The 19,357-nt window shown below is 37.6% G+C and overlaps 1 protein-coding gene across 1 annotated transcript in view; it reads right to left on the reverse strand.

The window, feature by feature from the left end:
* DNAH12 (dynein axonemal heavy chain 12) overlaps positions 1-19,357 on the reverse strand; it is a 376,621-nt gene that overhangs the window by 232,305 nt on the left and 124,959 nt on the right. Inside the window, exons 21-25 of the mRNA XM_066245398.1 lie at positions 17,631-17,752; positions 17,253-17,535; positions 13,381-13,500; positions 1,146-1,302; positions 388-560 (exon numbers count right to left, since the gene is read on the reverse strand). Of these exons, the coding sequence (XP_066101495.1) occupies positions 388-560; positions 1,146-1,302; positions 13,381-13,500; positions 17,253-17,535; positions 17,631-17,752 (855 nt within the window). The remainder of the gene's footprint in view (positions 1-387; positions 561-1,145; positions 1,303-13,380; positions 13,501-17,252; positions 17,536-17,630; positions 17,753-19,357) is intronic.

Here is a 19,357-nt window from a genome sequence, read left to right on the forward strand (position 1 = left end):
CAGAAGTTGGAGTTCTAAGACCCAAAGATGCTTTCCTCATCTTCCTGTTATCTCTTCCAGAACTCCACTGCAAAAATGATACCATTTTCTGGAACTCTGGTTTTCTCTTTAAATTTCCAGTATCTTCCTTTTTCTAATTATCCCCAATGGGAGTGACTCATGATTTCAAACATTAGAATTCAAATATGCTTGTATTCTATAAAAGCACCCAAAATTAAATATTCATTACTATAATTTTACATAAAGGAAATGTGGAATTAGGAAGGAAGAGCTATATTCAACCATCACCAATAAGAGAATAAAATGCTAGCCATGTCAAATTTGGACAAGAATATATGACACAACACTAATCTTTAGTGTGTGAATTAAAATAATTTAAATGCGTACCAATGTTCTGTAACACCTGTCAGTTAGAGGAGTAATGACAAGCCGAGGTGAGTTGCCAAGATATTCATAAGCATATTTTACATTACAATTAATGATACGAACTCGAGCATTCTCATATTCCCAATAATATCGAAGTTGAGCAAGCCACTGGAAGTCTGTATCATGCGAGACACCTAAAAAGAATAAAGTAAAAGAAGATACATAATCCTAAAATAAAAATAATTTGAAAAATAGGTATTTTTATCATCTTTTATAATAGCAAATATCAAAACAATTCATGTTTTCCAATTTGTAGAAAAGATCATACTACATAAATCCTGTTGAGCCTGACCAGTGGTGGCACAGTGGATAGAGTGTTGACTCAAGATGATAAGGGCCCAGGTTCTAAACCCCAAGGTCACAGGCTTGAGCCCAAAGGCCACTGGCCTGAAGAACCAAGGTTACTGACTTGAGCCCAAGGTCACTGACTTGAAGTCCAAGGTCACTGGCTTGAGCCCAATGTTGTTGGCTTGAGCAAGAGGTCATTAGCTCAACTTGAGCCCCCCAGCCAAGACACATATGAGAAGACATCAATAAACAACTAAAGTGAAGTAACTGCTAGTTGCTGTTTCTTATCTCTCTGCCACCCCAGCTCCCTTCCTGTCTCTTTAAAAAAAAAAAAGTAAAATAAATAAATTCTGTTGAAAAAGAAAAAAATATCTTTTTGTTTCTAAAAGCTACTGATATTTTATCTTTAATAATAATAAAAAGTCATATACCTGTATCAACCATGTCCATGATCACATCTCTAGCATGGACATCAACGGTGACCAAAGCCCCCAGAGTAGTCCTGGTCTGCTTTGACAGTTTTCCCCTTACCAGCTCTACAATATCATTTAGTTGATTCTGAAGTTCCTTATAGTACTTCTTTAATCCCTACAAAATATAAAAGCAATTAAACTAATGTTATATAGTACCTAAAATATTTATTTTATATATTTACTTTTTTTAATTATTGAGAGGTGGGGAGGAAGAGACAGGCTCCTGCATGCACCCTGGCTGGGATCCATCTGGCAAGCCCCCGATGGGGCCATGTTCTGCCTATCTGGGGCTGCTGCTCCATTGCTCAGAAACTGAGCCATTTTAGCACCTAAAGCAAGGCCATGGAGCCATCCTCAATGCCAGGGCTAACTTGTTCAAACTGTTTGAGCCATGGCTGCAGGAGGGGAAGAGAGAGAGAGAGAGAGAGAGAGAGAGAGAGAGAGAGAGAGAGAGAGAAGAAAGAGGAGAAGTGACCATCTGCTTCTCCTGTGTGCCTTGACCAGGAATCAAATCTGGACTTCCACACACTGGACTCTACTGTTGAACCAACTGGCCAGGGCCTATTTACTCTTATAGAAAACAATTCTGGGACTTCAGAGAAATGGCGAGGTGAGAGATACTTTTGATCTCTCCCCTTAAAATTTCAACAAATTGATCAACTACTGTATTTTTTACTCCATAAGACGCACCTGTCCATAAGACACATCTAGGGTATTAAAAAGGAAAATAAGAAAGAAAATATTCTGAACCAAATGGTGTGTTAAAATATTTAATAAAATAACACATTTTTTGCTCCATAAGACGCATGGGCATTTTCCCCTCCACTTTCGGGGCGGGGGGTGAGTGCATCTTATGGAGTGAAATATTACAGAGTAAAGGAACCCCAGCAAAGGAAGCCCAGATGAGCTTGCAGCCATGCCTGAAAGATTCAATCACCGAATGGACTAAAGGTGGGACGGGTTGAAAAGGGGGGTGGAAAATGAACGTATCCACAGTGGGCTCTGGAAAGGAGAGAAGCTGGAGTGACCAGACTTTTCTTTTTCCTTGCTGGAGTGAGGGAGAGAGTCTCACTCTGCTTGAGATTTATTTTGAGCCAGGAGAGGCAGAGAAATTAAAGGCCAGAGGGGAAAGTGCTAAGCTAAGGAGGGTACAATTGAGTGCAGGGTCACAGCCTGGGTTTCTGTGGACTGCCTGAGGTGCTTAGCTCATGCAGCACTTGGCGCACGCTCACTCAATGAGTGCTTACCCCACAGAATTCGGCCTGCAGTGGTTGGCATGCACTTGGCCTACAGCACTCAGCACGCATGCTCTGCCTAGGACCCATGCTCTACCAGGCATCCCGAAACTACGGCCCACAGGTCGCATGTGGCCCCCTGAGGCCATTTATCCGGCCCCTCGCTGCACTTCCAGAAGGGGCACCTCTTTTATTGGTGGTTAGTGAGAGGAGTACTGTATGTGGCAGCCCTCCAACGGTCTGAGGGACAGTGAACTGGCACCCTGTGTAAAAAGTTTGGGGTCCCCTGCTACACAGTCACAGAGAAGATCAAAGTGCAGCCCTCCAGGCTCCCAGATCCTGCCTCCCTTCCCTAGCAGCACAAAAAATGGCAGTGGCAGACCCCCCACAGCCAACTCTCTGGGGCCACTCTCTCCCCTAAGAGGTGGAGGTGCTCTGCATCTGACCCTCTAGTCTGTTGAGATATGGGGAGAAGCACCTGGAGACCTGAAACCACCATTGCTAGAGTTGTAAAACCACAAAGCCATAAAGCCACAAAACCATAAAGCTGAAACTAGAAAACCCTCACAACATGCTTCACCCACTAATGCGACTACAGCCCTGCCTACATCATTATGACAGCAGTGTCTCAGCAGATTCTGCACAAGAATTTCACAGAGCCAAAACTTGCAGTACAGTGATATCTACTGGAAAAAAAATGTAACCTCCCAAAACTGAAAAAAAATTTTTTTTTCCTTTCCTTGTTTTATCTTCTTTCTTTTTGCTTCTTTCTCTTTTCTCATTTCATTATCCTTAATTTTTATATTTTAATTCTTATTTTTTGTTAGTGTTTTATTTTTTATGCTTTTTCTTTTACTCTTCTTTTCTTTCTTCCTTTTTCTTCTTTTTCTTTTTTTCTCCTTTACTCATACAAATTTCATATTTCTTCAAATTTTTACATCTATAACTTTTATCTTTTGTGGTGTTATGTTTGCCTTTGATTTCATTTTTTCTCTTTTTTCTCAGTTCTTCCTCTTTGTTATTTGTAGTTTTTCTTTTCTATTTATCATTATTTTTAGAATTTCTATCTTTTTAACTGTAAATTTTCCATTTTTATTTTTCATTTTTTAGTTGTTTCTTGTTAGAGTTCTTAACAATACCACTCTTGGCCTTGACTGGTTGGCTCAGCAGTACAGCATTGGCCTGGCATGTGGAAGTCCCAGCTTTGATTCCCAGTCAGAGCACACAGGAGAAGCACTCATCTGCTTCCCAACCCTCCCCTTTTTGCTTCTCTCTCTCTTCCACTCCTGCAGTCATGGTTCAATTGGAACAAGTTGGCCTCAGTCACTGAGGATGGCTCCATAGCCTCTGCCTCAGGTGCTAAGAAGAGCTGGGTTGCTGAGCAATGCAGCAATGCCCCAGATGGGTAAAGCATCGCCCCCTAGTGGGCTTACCAGGTGGATCCCAGACAGGGCACATGCGGGAGTCTGTCTCTGCCTCCCTTGTTCTCACGGAATTAAAAAAAAAAAAAAAACAATACCACTCTCAAATGCCATCAAGAAAGAATAAATCAAATACCATGAATATACAAGACAGAGGCATAGTTCAGACAGATAATGAAAAATCTCCAGAAAAAAAAAATCTCAATTACATGGAAACCTGGGAGTTAAATTACAGAGAATTCAAAATTGATGTTTAAAAAATACTCAATGAAATGTGAAAAAACTCTGATAAGCAATTTAATGAACTCAAAAAACAAATTAATGAACAAAAAGCACTTCACTAAGAAGATTGAGACTTTAAGAAAGAACAAAATAGAGATAAAGAACTCAATACATGAATGAAAAATGAGGTAGCAAGTTTAGCTAATAGAACAGGCCAGATAGAAGAAAGAATCAGTGACATCAAAGACAGGCAACTAGAGACACTACAGAGAGAAGAAGAGAGAGAGACTCATGAATTTAAAAAATGAGAGATCTCTACAGAAATTGTCTGACTCCACCAAAAAGAGAATATAAGAATAATGGGTATATCAGAAGAAGAAGAAAGGGAAAACAGAATGGAGAGCCTATTTAAACAGGGGAACAAAATTTTTGTTGCATCCACAAAAACACTTGTTCTTACCTAATTCGAGTGTGCTGATCTCAAATCTGACATTAGTTTTTCTCTGTAAGCTACAGTTCTTTTGCAATTCAAGATTTTAGGTTTTCATCTTATTGTAAAATTTTCAACATTTAGTTTAACATAATGAAGTAGAATGTTTTCTTGGGCATCATCTTTGTGAAAATATAATAATTTATATAATGCAGTAAATACACTAAAAGATAGGATTGCATCAGAATTTATCCACAATTTCAAAATAGAACATATTAAAACACTTATTTTAATCATAAAATTTGCGCAAAACATATTTAAATTCTATTCAGGCAAAAATTTGCGTTTGTAGCTCTTGCAGTTGTGTACTTGTTGAGGACAATCTTGTTGGATGCTCCAGCAGTAGTCTGCCATCATATTTCTGTCCCATTGCCCCTGATAATGCTCTTTAATCATCTTCAGATCTTGATGAAAGCATTCTCCCTGCTCATCACTAACAGCTCCAAGATTTTTGGGAAAATTATCAAGGTGACTGTTCAGGAAGTGAATCTTAAAGCTCATGTTACATCCAATGTCGTGGAAAGCCAACAGCATCCTTTTAACCAGAAGTTCATAGTTTTCTGCTTTTTTGTTGCCAAGGAAGTTCTTTGTAACTGCCACAAAAGACTGCCAAGCTGCTTTCTCCTCCTTATTCATCTTCCTGGCAAATTCTTCGTCATGCATGAGGGTTCGAATTTGAGGTCCATTGAATACACCTGCTTTTATCATCTCAAAAGACAGGGCAGGAAAAGCAGAAATAATATGTTGAAAGCATTCACTTTCTCTATTCAAAGCCCGAACAAACCGCTTCATTAAGCCAAGTTTGATCTGAAGTGGGGTAAAGATGATCCTGTCTCAATTAACTACAGGTTCATTCACAAGGGTTCGAATTTGAGGTCCATTGAATACACCTGCTTTTATCATCTCAAAAGACAGGGCAGGAAAAGCAGAAATAATATGTTGAAAGCATTCACTTTCTCTATTCAAAGCCCGAACAAACCGCTTCATTAAGCCAAGTTTGATCTGAAGTGGGGTAAAGATGATCCTGTCTCAATTAACTACAGGTTCATTCACAATATTTTGCATCCCTACTTCCAGAGCTTCATGTTTCAGCCACTCTTTCTATGTCCAGTGTTTCTCCCGAGCTCAGCTGTCCCACAAACACAGAAAGCAAGAATAGTTCATGAAGCCTCTCTGTTGTCCTAGCAGGAAATTTACCATTTTAAGATCCACACAAATGATCCAGTTATGCTCCTCATACTTCAGTAAGTCGAGGACAATTTTTATGTCATTATAATCTTCTCGCAGATGAGTTGAATAACCAACTAGAACCGCTGCATAAACATTACCGTTGTGTAGGAGAACACATTTCAGACTCCTTTTAGAGCTGTCAAGAAATAGCCGCCACTCTGTTGGACTGTAAGTGGTAAGTGTCTGAGAAGACTACTGATATCATGACAGTAAACAAAGTGTTTGTCTTGGGAAAAAAGTACACAAAAATCTGTTTACACTTCCTGAAATGAGATACTTTAGATGATCTGTGAAGTACATTCTTTTCTTGAAGCCTGGAGGCTAATAACTCAGCTGCTTTCTTTGATAGGCCCAAATCTCTTACTAAGTCATTCAATTTGGGTTAGCTAAACTGCTGAAGGGTTAATGACTGCTTGGCATTAGGAGAAGACCCTTCAGATTCTACAACCATTTCCTTATGCATCTTATCAAAATACACTTGTTCACCATGTTCACTTTTCATCCTTAGAAGAAATAAAATCATTGAAAACTGGAACCTGTAATTTCTCAGAGTATGGGATAGGTCGTATTGCTGAAGGAATATTAAGATGCAATCATATGCCGGTTTTTCTTGCCAACGTCTTTTGTATGGATCAGACAAAAACAGTCACTGCTGTGGTCCTTAGGTTCACGCCAAACCATGGGAATACCAAAAGGTATTCCTTTGCATTTTCCTTTTGTCCAGTCATGAAGCATTTCCTCACAATTATGACACACAATATGAGGAGCCCAATTCTTGTCTTGATCACCAAGGGAAACTTGAAAATAGGCAATATATGCATGTGTCACAAATGATGAAATATTGCGCCCTTGACGTTGAAGTGTGAAACAGCCACATATATAACAGAAGGTGTCAGGACTATTCTTACATTTACGCCTACTCGAAGAAGCCATGATTCAATCTTAAAACAAAATAAGAGGGTGTTTTTATAAGATAATAAAATTTTACATTTAAAACCAACTACAATTATGTAAAAATGATGTTTGTAAAACATTAATTGCCTTGTGGTTATGTTCAATCCAAGAGTCTTTGCCCTCTAACTCCAATTTAAAAACCAATGCATGCCATTAACTGTAACAAAAAGAAATTAAAATTGCATAAAAACTAGAGCATGCACAAAAAAATGGATTTCAGATTTGGAATCATTGATTTAGAAATATATAGAAAAAGTTCTAAAACCTCATGCAACAGAAAATGAAAAAAAAAAATTTCCCCAGTAAATTCATAAAAACTTCCCAAGCCTATGGAAAGAGAACCTCAAGTCCAAGAAACAAACAGAACACTGAGTTACCTCAACTCCAACAGACCTTTTCCAAGGTTCATCATAATGCAATTGTCACAAATCAATGACAAAAAAAATCCTCAAGGCAGCTAGGGAAAAGAAGACTATAAACATATAAAGGAATGCCCAATATGTTATCATCAGACTTCTCAGCAAAAATTCTACATGCAGGAAGAAAATGGATCCAAACATTCAAAGAAAGAGAGAAATTAACAGCCAAGAATAGTATATCCATCAAAGCTATCCTCCAAATATAAAGGAGAAATACAAACTTTTACAGACATATAGAAGCTGAGAGAAATTATCACTAGAAAATTCCCACTGCAGGAAATACTCAAGGGGGTTATTCAACCAGACACAAAGAACAAAACAAATCAGTAAAAGCTCCAACAAGGTCACAATAAAAACAAGGATAATATGTGAAAACAAAAGGGAAGAGAATAAAGAACTGCAGTAGCAAAGCAGGGTGGAGTGCAAAAGGACTCATAAGACAAAAGACTCTTGTACATATGAACATTTTTCTCTTAATAACCTAATGGTACCCACCCACAAAAAAGCCACTACTGAAATACACAGCTTAAAAAACAAACAAACAGGGAAAAGAAGTATGGAATACTACCAAACAAAAACAACTGACAGAACAAAAAAGAGAAGAACCAAATAATACACAGAGCTACCAGAAAACAAAACATAAAATGGCTATAGGAAATCCTCAAGTGTCAACAATTATCATAAATGTAAATGGTCAGAACTCACCAATAAAGAGGCACAGAGTAGTAGATTGGATTAAAAAGCAAAACCAGGCCTGACCTGTGGTGGCGCAGTGGATAAAGCATCGACCTGGAAATGCTGAGGTTGCCGGTTCGAAACCCTGGGCTTGCCTGGTCAAGGCACATATGGGAGTTGATGCTTCCAGCTCCTTGCCCCTTCTCTCTCTCTCTCTCTTTTTCTCTCTCTCTGTCTCTCTCTCTCCTATCTAAAATGAATAAATAATAATTTTAAAAATTAAAATATTAAAAAAAAAAGCAAAACCAAACCATATGCTGCCTTCAAGAGACACACCCAAGCTGCAAGGACAAAAGTAGACTCAAAGTGAAAGGCTGGAAAACAATTCTCCAAGCAAATAATACCCAAAGAAAGCAGGGTTGCATTACTCATTTCTGACAATGCTGAATTAAGACAACAAAGGTAACCAGAGACAAAGATGGTCATTTCATAATGATGAAGGGAGCATTGTATCAAGAAGACATAACAAGGCCCTGGCTGGTTGGCTCAGTGGTAGAGCGTCAGCCTAGCGTGCAGAGGACCCGGATTTGATTCCCGGCCAGGGCACACAGGAGAAGCGTCCATTTGCTTCTCCACCCCTCCGCCACGCCTTCCTCTCTGTCTCTCTCTTCCCCTCCCACAGCCAGGGCTTCATTGGAGCAAAGTTGGCCCTGGCACTGAGGATGGCTCCATGGCCTCCGCCTCAGGTGCTAGAATAGCTCTGACTTCAGCAGAGCAACTCCCCAGATGGGCAGAGCATCGCCCCCTGGTGGGCTTGCCAGGTGGATCCTGGTTGGGTGCATGTGGGAGTCTGTCTGACTGCCCCTCTGCTTCTAACTTTGGAAAAAATTTTAAAAAAAAGAAAAAGATAAAGAAATAAGAGAGGTCCCAAGTAAACAACTTAACATTACATCTTAAGGAACTAGAAGAAAAGAACAAAGGCAACCCAAAATCAGCAGAAGAATGGAAATACTAAAAATTAGAGCAGAATTAAATGAAATAGAGAACAGAATAACCATAGGAAAATTAATACAACAAAGAGCTGGTTCTTTGAAAAAATCAATAAAATTGACAAACCCCTGGCCAGACTCACTAAAGAAAATAGAGAAAGGACTCACATAAACAAAATCCTAAATGAAAGAGGAGAAATTACCACAGATATCATAGATATACAAAGGATCATGGTAGAATATTATGAAAAATTATATGCCACCAAATTCAAAACCTAGAAAAAAATGAATAAATTCCTAGAGCTATATACAATTTTCCTAGATGAGTCACGAAAAAGTGGAAAATGTAAATAGACTCATAAGCATGGAGGAAATAGAAACAACTATTAAAAACCTCACGAGCCCTGGCCGGTTGGCTCAGCGGTAGAGCGTCGGCCTAGCGTGCGGAGGACCCGGGTTCGATTCCAGGCCAGGGCACACAGGAGAAGCGCCCATTTGCTTCTCCACCCCTCCGCCGCGCTTTCCTCTCTGTCTCTCTCTTCCCCTCCCGCAGCCAAGGCTCCATTGGAGCAAAGATGGCCCGGGTGCTGGGGATGGCTCTGTGGCCTCTGCCTCAGGCGCTAGAGTGGCTCTGGTCGCAACATGGTGATGCCCAGGATGGGCAGAGCATCGCCCCCTGGTGGGCAGAGCGTCGCCCCTGGTGGGCGTGCCGGGTGGATCCCGGTCGGGCACATGCGGGAGTCTGTCTGACTGTCTCTCCCTGTTTCCAGCTTCAGAAAAATGAAAGAAAAAGAAAAAAAAAAAAAAACCTCATGAAAAATAAAAGTCCAGGACCAGATAGCTACACTAGTGAATTCTACCAAACATTCAAAGAAGATTTGGTTCCTCTCCTTTTCTAAGTCTTTCAAAAAATAGAATAAGAAGCAATACTTCCTAACACATTTTATGAGGTCAACATAATCCTCATACCAAAATCTGGCAAGGACAATACTAAAAAAGAAAACTACAAACCAATACCTCTAATGAATACAGATGCAAAAATCCTAAAGAAAATATTAGCAAATCGAATACAACACATTTAAAAAATAATGTATTGTGATCAAATGGGGTTTATTCTAGGAGTACAGGGATGGTTCCACATACAGAAATTGATTAACTTAAGACACCGTATACAAAAAACAAAAAACAAAAATCATATGACCCTATCAATAGATACAGAAAAGGCATTCAATAAGAAACAACATACCTTTATGTTTAAAACAGTAAAATGGGTATAGAAAGAAAGTACCTCAACATAATAAAGGCCATATATGACAAACCATCAGCTAATATATTAAATGGTGAAAAACTGAAAGCCTTTCCTCTAAAATCAGGAACAAGACAAGGCTGCCCACTCTTTCCATTCCTATCCAACATAGTGCTGAAAGTTTTAACCAGAGAAATCAGACAAGAGTAAGAAATAAAAGGCATTCTTATTGGAAAAGAAGAAGTAAAGGTTTCACTTTTTGCAGATGACATGATCTTGTATACAGGAAACCCCAAAGGCTCCACAGAAAGATGATTAGAAGCAATAAACCAATACAGTAAGGTCGCAGGATACAAAATCAATATACAGAAGTCTATTGCATTCATATATGCCGACAATAAAACTTCAGAATATGAACTCAAAAAAATATTACCTTTTACAGTTGCAACAACAACAAAAAAATACCTAGGAATAAACTTAACAAAGAATGCAAAAAATCTATATACTGAAAACTACAAAATATTATTAAAAGAAATTGAAAAAGACACAAGGAGATGGAAAAATATTCCATGTCCATGGATAGGAAGGATCAACATAGTTAAAATGGCCATCTTACCCAAAGCAATATACAAATTTAATGAAATCCCTATCAAAATTCCAATGTCATTTTTTAAGGAAATGGAACAAAAAATCACCAGGCTTGCATGGAACCATAAAAAACCCTGAATAGCCAAAGCAATTCTGAGAAAAAAGAACAAAGTTTGAGGTATTACAATACCTGACTTCAAATTATACTACAGAGCCACGATAATCAAAACAGCATGGTATTGGCAGAAAAACAGACATACAGACCAATGGAACAGAATCACGAGCCCAGAAATACAACCACATATATACAGACAAATCATCTTTGACAAAGGATCCAAAAACACAAAATTGAGAAAAAAAAGCCTCTTCAATATATGGTGCTGGGAAAAGTGGAAAGCCACATGCAAAAGAATGAAACTTGACTATGCCTTGTCCCCCTGCACAAAAAAATTAATTTTAAGGGTTTTTTTTGTTGTTGTTGTTTTTAGTGTAAATTTGGCCGTTGTATCAAATGGGATTTTTTTTTTTTTTGCATTTTTCTGAAGCTGGAAACGGGGAGAGACAGTCAGACAGACTCCCACATGCGCCCGACCAGGATCCACCCGGCACGCCCACCAGGGGCGACGCTCTGCCTATCCTGGGCGTCAGCCATGTTGCAACCAGAGCCACTCTAGTGCCTGAGGCAGAAGGCACAGAGCCAACCCCAGCACCCGGGCCATCTTTGCTCCAATGGAGCCTTGGCTGCGGAAGGGGAAGAGAGAGACAGAGAGGAAGGCACGGCGGAGGGGTGGAGAAGCAAATGGGCACTTCTCCTGTGTGCCCTGGCCGGGAATCGAACCCAGGTCCTCCGCACGCTAGGCCGACGCTCTACCGCTGAGCCAATCGGCCAGGGCAAAAAATTAATTTTAAATATATCAAAGACCTAAATATAAGATCTAAAACAGTAAATTAGGCCCTGGCCTGTTGGCTCAGTGGAAGAGCATCGGACTGGCATGCGGAACTTCCGGGTTCGATTCCCAGCCAGGGTACACAGGAGAAGCGCCCATCTGCTTCTCCACCCCTCCCCTTCTCCTTCCTCTCTGTCTCTCTCTTCCCCTCCCGCAGCCAAGGCTCCATTGGAACAAAGATGGCCCGGGAGCTGGGGATGGCTCCGTGGCCTCTGCCTCAGGCGCTAGAGTGGCTCTGGTTGCAACAGAGTGACGCCCCGGATGGGCAGAACATCACCCCCTGGTGGGCGTGCTGGGTGGATCCCGGTCGGGCGCATGCAGGAGTCTGTCTGCCTCCCCGTTTCCAGCTTCAGAAAAATACAGAAAAAATAAGTAAATAAATAAATAAATAAAAATAAAAAAACAGTAAATTACATAGAAGAAAACATAGGTACTAAACTCACACACCTTGGCCATAGAGAAAGAACAATTTATGAATTTGACCACAAAAGCAAGGGAAGTAAAGGCAAAAATAAATGAATGGGACTATATCATACTAAAAAGTTCTGTACAGCAAAAGAGACTGACAACAAAACAATTAGGCAGCCAACTAAATGGGAGATGATATTTGCAAACAACAGCTCTGATAAGGGGTTAATATCCAAAATATATATTAAAAAAACTCACAGAGCTCAGCAACAAACAAGCAAGTAAACCAATTAAAAATGGTGAGAGGACCTGAACAGACATATCTCCCAAGAAGACATACAAATGGCCAACAGATAGATGAAAAACTGCTTATCTTCACTGGCTATTTGAGAAATACAATTCAAAACTACAATAAGATACCACTTCACACCTGTTAGATTAGCTATTATCAACAAGACAGGTAATAACAAGCATTGGAAAGGTTGTGGAGAAAAAGGAAACCTCGTTCACTGCTGGTGGGAATGTAAATTAGCACAACCATTATGGAAGAAAGTATGGTGTTTCCTCAAAAAAATTAAGAATAGAACTACCATATGACCCAGCAATCCCTCTACTGGGTATATACCCCCAAAACTCGAAAACATTGATATGTGAAGACACATGCACCCCCATGTTCATTACAGCATTGTTCACAATGGCCAAGACATGAAAACAAATAAAGTGTCCCTTGACAGAGGATTGGATAAAGAAGTTGTGTTACATATATACAATGGAATACTACTCAGCCATAAGAAATGATGACAGTATCATTTACAACAATGTGGATGGACCTAGAGAACATTATACTGAGTGAAATAGGTAAATCAGAAAAAGCTAAAAACTGTATGATTTAATACATAGGTGGGATACAAAACTGAGACTCATGGACATAAATAAGAGTGCAGTAGTTACCAGGTGGAGAGGATGTGGGAGAAGGGTGGGGGTGGGAGGAAGGGTATAAGGAGGGACAAATATAAGGTGACGGAAAATTATTTGACTTTAGGTGATGGGTATGCAACGGTAATCAACTGTTCAAATACTGTGGAAATTTTTATCTGAAATCTATGTACTCTTTTTGATCAATGGTACCTTGTTAAATTTAATTTTCTAAATAAAAAAAAATTCAAACTTCATAATATATCTCAATATAGAAGTGAATTACAGACTAGAATGATTTTATCTAAGCATATTATAAAATATAGTAAGTTTTCAAAGAATTATAAAATTTAAGGCTACATGTAGAAATTGGGGGGGAAGATTGACTTTGAAAAAAAATTATAAGATATGACATGTAGAAAAGAATGCTATTTAAAATCAAATAATGCTTTACCTTTGTCCCATCACTTATAACTTCTTGTGTCTCCAAAGTCCAGAACATTTGAGAAACACAAAGTACAACTTGGCCAGGCCACTCTCGAACCCAGTCTCTTCTCGCAGAGTCTGGATAAGCCTGAATAATTAAAAAGCATTTCTAATTTTAAAAGATTACTAAAGAAAACTAAAGATAAATGTCTAACAATAAACATGTATATAATATTTGATACATTACACTGGGAAACAAAATTTTTGTTGCATCCACAAAACACTTGTTCTTACCTAATTCGAGTGTGCTGATCTCAAATCTGACATTAGTTTTTCTCTGTAAGCTACAGTTCTTTTGCAATTCAAGATTTTAGGTTTTCATCTTATTGTAAAATTTTCAACATTTAGTTTAACATAATGAAGTAGAATGTTTTCTTGGGCCTCATCTTTGTGAAAATATAATAATTTATATAATGCAGTAAAAGATAGGATTGCATCAGAATTTGTCCACAATTTCAAAATAGAACATATTAAAACACTTATTTTAATCATAAAATTTGCACAAAACATATTTAAATTCTATTCAGGCAAAAATTTGCATTTGTAGCTCTTGCAGTTGTGTACTTGTTGAGGACAATCTTGTTGGATGCTCCAGCAGTAGTCTGCCATCATATTTCTGTCCCATTGCCCCTGATAATGCTCTTTAATCATCTTCAGATCTTGATGAAAGCATTCTCCCTGCTCATCACTAACAGCTCCAAGATTTTTGGGAAAATTATCAAGGTGACTGTTCAGGAAGTGAATCTTAAAGCTCATGTTACATCCAATGTCGTGGAAAGCCAACAGCATCCTTTTAACCAGAAGTTCATAGTTTTCTGCTTTTTTGTTGCCAAGGAAGTTCTTTGTAACTGCCACAAAAGACTGCCATGCTGCTTTCTCCTCCTTATTCATCTTCCTGGCAAATTCTTCGTCACATATGAGGGTTTGAATCTGAGGTCCATTGAATACACCTGCTTTATGTTGAAAGCATTCGCTTTCTCTATTCAAAGCCTGAACAAACCGCTTCGTTAAGCCAAGTTTGATGTGAAGTTGGGGAAATAATCCTGTCTCAATTAACTACAGGTTCATTCACAATATTTTGCATCCCTACATCCAGAGCTTCACGTTTTAGCCACTCTTTCTGTGTCCAGTGTCTCTCCCAAGCTAGGCTGTCCCACAAACACAGAAAGCAAGGATACTTCGTGAAACTTCTCTGTTGTCCTAGCAAGAAATTTACCATTTTAAGATCCACAAAAATGATCCAGTTATGCTCCTCATACTTCAGTAAGTCGAGGACAATTTTTATGTCATTCTCACTAAGTCATGCAATTCGGGTTGGCTAAACTGCTGAGGGGTTAATGACTGCTTGGCATCAGAAGAAGACCCTTCAGATTCTACAACCATTTCTTCATGCATCTTATCAAAATACACTTGATCACCATGTTCACTTTCTTCATCCTTAGAAGAAATAAAACCATTAAAAACTGGAACCGGAGTGTCTCATAGTGTGGGATAGGTCATATTGCTGAAGGAATATTAAGATATGCGATCATGTGCCAGTTTTTCTTGCTGATGCCGTTTGTATGGATCAGACAGAAATAATAGTCACTGCCGTGGTCCTTAGGTTCACGCCAAACCATGGGAATACCAAAAGGTATTCCTTTGCATTTTCCTTTTGTCCAGTCATGAAGCATTTCCTCACAATTATGACACACAATATGAAGAGCCCAATTCTTGTCTTGATCACCAAGGGGAACTTGAAAATAGGCAATATATGCACGTGTCACAAATGATGAAATATTACGCCCTTGACGTTGAAGTGTGTAACAGCCACATATATAACAGAAGGTGTCAGGACTATTCTTACGCCTACTCAAAGAAGCCATGATTCAATCTTAAAACAAAATAAGAGGGTGTTTTTATAAGATAATAAAATTTTACATTTAAAACCAACTACAATTATGTAAAAATGATGTTTGTAAAACATTAATTGCCTTGTGGTTATATTCAATCCAAGAGTCGTTGCCCTCTAACTCCAATTTAAAAACCAATGCATGCCATTAACTGTAACAAAAAGAAATTAAAATTGCATAAAAATTAGAGCATGTACCAAAAAACGAATTTCAGATTTGGAATCAGCGATGCAGAAATATATAGAAAAAGTTCTAAAACCTCATGCAACAGAAAATAAAAAAAAATTGTTCCCCAGTGTTATAGGCTAGAATATCCTACATGTAGGCTAAGAAGATAGTCATGAAAATTTGTAGGTGACTATTTAAAATACCTGAAAAAAAGTTTGTAAATTATATTTTTGAAGTATTTATAATTTTTATGTTACTTTTCTGTGGGGAGTTTTCACATTTTCTAAATAGAACATTTATTACCTCTATTATAGTAAAATATAAGGGATTATTTTAAACTGTAAAAAAATAAATTAGTCTAATAGCTTATGCATATTGATGTCAAGATTTAATTGAAAAGTAGACTATACAGTTTAGTGGAAAATTGGACTCGTGCTTGGAACTCTGGCATTACTAAGCCATAGCAATTCTAAAAATTTGTGATGACTAGAGTACTTAATTTAAATAAATATATATTTGTTCAATTATTATTGAACAATCTGTGCTTTTGAGGTCAAAGTATACTTTCATGTCTTTCTAACATTTTTATGTATTTGAAGGGATTGGGGTTAAATAATAACTTGCTTCAAAAGTAAATGATAATAGTAAATCCAAATTATAAACTGAAAAAAACTACAGAACAAAGTTTGAAGTTGATGTTAATAGAAACTATATATCTAATACAACAATATCGTCTTTAATATAAGATAATAACACCATCTTCAACACACTTTAGATATAAATATAAGGTGTAAATATACTATTATTAAAATGCTTTTTGGTTAGCAATATTTAGAAATATATGCAAATAGCAAAGAATCCTAAGTTTCAACAAAGGATGAGTTTCAAAGAATGGGTAAGCCACTGCTAAGTATGTAGAAGATAGATTTCTATATTTATTAAAGAAACACTTTCATGGAAAAATGTTGGTTCTTTCCTATGTGGTTTAGTTTGTTTACCGTCATAAGTAAAAACAAGAGAGAAAAAGTCAGGAATTATCTACAGGAACACTGAAGCTGAACAGAGAACAGCCACTGCAAGATGAGCTTCGTAGGGCTCTTGGTAAAGGAAAAGGGATGCTTCACTCACACAAGGTGAGTTGCTGGCCATAAGGCTGTAATGCCTTTTAAAATTTTTTTAAATTATACAACTGTTCCTTTGTGATCCCCCAAAGCTGAAATATACTGAAGTTTATCATTCAAGATTGGGCTTACTGGATTAGCATAAGTGAGGTACATGTAGTATCTAGGTGTTGTATTTCTTTCAAATATATATCCTCTTTTAATGTTTGTTCAATTCATTTCAAGTTTTTAAGTAATTAAGTGTACAACAGTAAGTAAACTAGATCATGCATTTAACACCCACATTTGAGGTTCTCACTGATCCCAGGGACTTTATACAGGACACCAAGATGCTCTTCTACCTGGTTAATTCTTACTTATTCCTTGGGTCTCAATTTCAACTTCATTTCCTCTAATTGCCTGTCATTAGAACCACTTCCCCATTCTAAATCATATACACCTCGTTATTCTTCCCTTGTAGCACTTAATCACATATTATCATCAATTCTTACTAATATTATTTTAATAGTCATGTTAGAAACAAACAACGAGTAAATAAAATTATAAATGGTTGTAAATAGTAGGAACTTGAAGTATTAATTTACTAGTACCCTTTGAAACCCTTCTAAAAGAAAGCATGTACAGAATATAAAGTATACATGAAATCCCAGAGAACACACCAGCCTGGCTGCAGCGACCACATCATGAATACTGCGGAGCATTAAGTCTTCCACTTGAATGAGCCACTTTTCCACAGCTCCTCGCGTAGCAGACGTGGAAATCAGCGCAATCAGCTCCACACGCTCACCTTCAGAGCTATACATGGCTTTAATGTCCAAATTGGGAAGAAACTCCAATTTAGCAATGCCCTCAAAGCATTTTTTTAAATGAGGCTGAACTCTAAGTGGATCTTTGGTCTCTGACAAAATCTCTAACATTTCATCATTTGATAAGAAGAAAAAACTAGAGAAAAACATGCAAACACAAAAGCTTTAGAGATAATTCATCACACATCAAAAATTGCTTTCAATTACAGCACAATTGATTATCCATCATACCGAGGGAAGAAAAGTCGTTTTTTTTCAAGATATGCATTAAGCCCTTTCATAATTTTTTCCAAAAGTTCATTGCAGTTCTGTAGTTTTTCCAGTAAACCTGTTAAAGAAGTAGCAGCAAGAACCTAAAAGAGACATATTTGTTCAGTTTATCACTTATATGTAAGATATAAGACCTAAACATTAATCTATATGTCAAAAATGTTAAAATGTCAAAAGGTTTATGAAAATTGTTACAAAATTTTTTGTAGTGGAAAACTATTAAAATTCAATAAGTCACAATTCTTCTAATCTAAAGATGCTAGCTACAAATGAGAAGTTGTGACTGTCATGCATATTTTCATTTATTCTATATTCTATTGAGTGATGTAGAAAGTGCTAGGTAGATGTGTGATATAATTTTTACATTTACAACAGTCAATTATAAACTTAACAATCCACATGTATCAGTCGGCAAACTACATCTCATGGGCTAAAAATCCAGCCTCCTACCAGCTTTTCTCTTTTTCAGTTTTAGGAGGTATAATTAACAAATAAAAATTATATCTATTTAAGGTGTACAACTTGATGTTTTGATGTACATATACATTGTGCAGCCAGTTTTTGTATAGCCCACAAGCAAAGAATTATTTTTACACTTTTAAAAGTAAAATAATATTTCATGGCACATAACAATGTCAGTGTTCATAAACAGTTTTACTGTAGCACAGACACATCCATTCAGTTATGAATTGCCTGGCTATTTCTCACTACAATGACAGTAGAGTTACCTAACTGCAAAACAATAAAAAACCTAATTGCCAAAAAAACAAAAACAAACTATGTCTCACAAAGCCTAAAATATTTATCATCTGGCCCTTGGCAGAAAAAAATTGCTGACTTATGATCTGCAAAAAATCATGTCTCATAAAGGTTTTAAAGTCAACATATAAGGCGAAACCCTTGCAACTCATAAATATCAGTATGCCATTTACTCTCAACAAGTCCAGCACAGCTGTTTTTTCAACCAGCATTGAAACAAATTATTTATTATGTTTAATACCAGATTTTAAAAAGTGGACATGTATTACAGGCTTTGCATAATATGTGTATGAAAAATACATAGTTTCTATTTCAACATTAGACTCAACACTCAACAAGTTGCTATCCTCATGAGGAAAGACATAGCAAGCGAGATCATAAAAGAACTACAGATTTCTTTTCCCCTTCACTCCCAAGCATAGGCTTTAAGTGGAATCACATGCACTATTTATATTCTCTCTCTCTCCATTTTATTTTATTTTACTGTTTATTTTACAAGAGGAGGGGAGCAGTGAGTGTATATCATAAAAGTAAGTTAAATGTACATGTGAAGCAGCTCCACCATCCAACAAGGAATTGATATCCAAAATATATAAAGAACACATACAACTCAACACCAAACATTCAAATTTAAAAATGGGTAGAGGACCTGTACACTTCTCCCAAGAAGACATACAAATGGCCAACAGATATATGAAAAGATGCTCAACTTCACTAGTTACTGAGGAAATGCAAATCAAAACTAAAATGAGGCCCTGGCTGTTTGGCTCAGTGGTAGAGCGTCAGCCTGGTATGTGGATGTCTCAGGTTTGATTCCAGGTCAGGGCAGGAGAAGTGACCATCTGCTTCTCTATCCCTCCCTCCTCCCCATTTTTTCTCTTTCTCTCTCCCTCTTCTTCTTCCACAGCCATGGCTTAATTGATTCAAGC

The sequence above is a fragment of the Saccopteryx bilineata genome, chromosome 10 (assembly GCF_036850765.1).
Source record: "Saccopteryx bilineata isolate mSacBil1 chromosome 10, mSacBil1_pri_phased_curated, whole genome shotgun sequence".
Classification (NCBI taxonomy): domain Eukaryota; kingdom Metazoa; phylum Chordata; class Mammalia; order Chiroptera; family Emballonuridae; genus Saccopteryx; species Saccopteryx bilineata.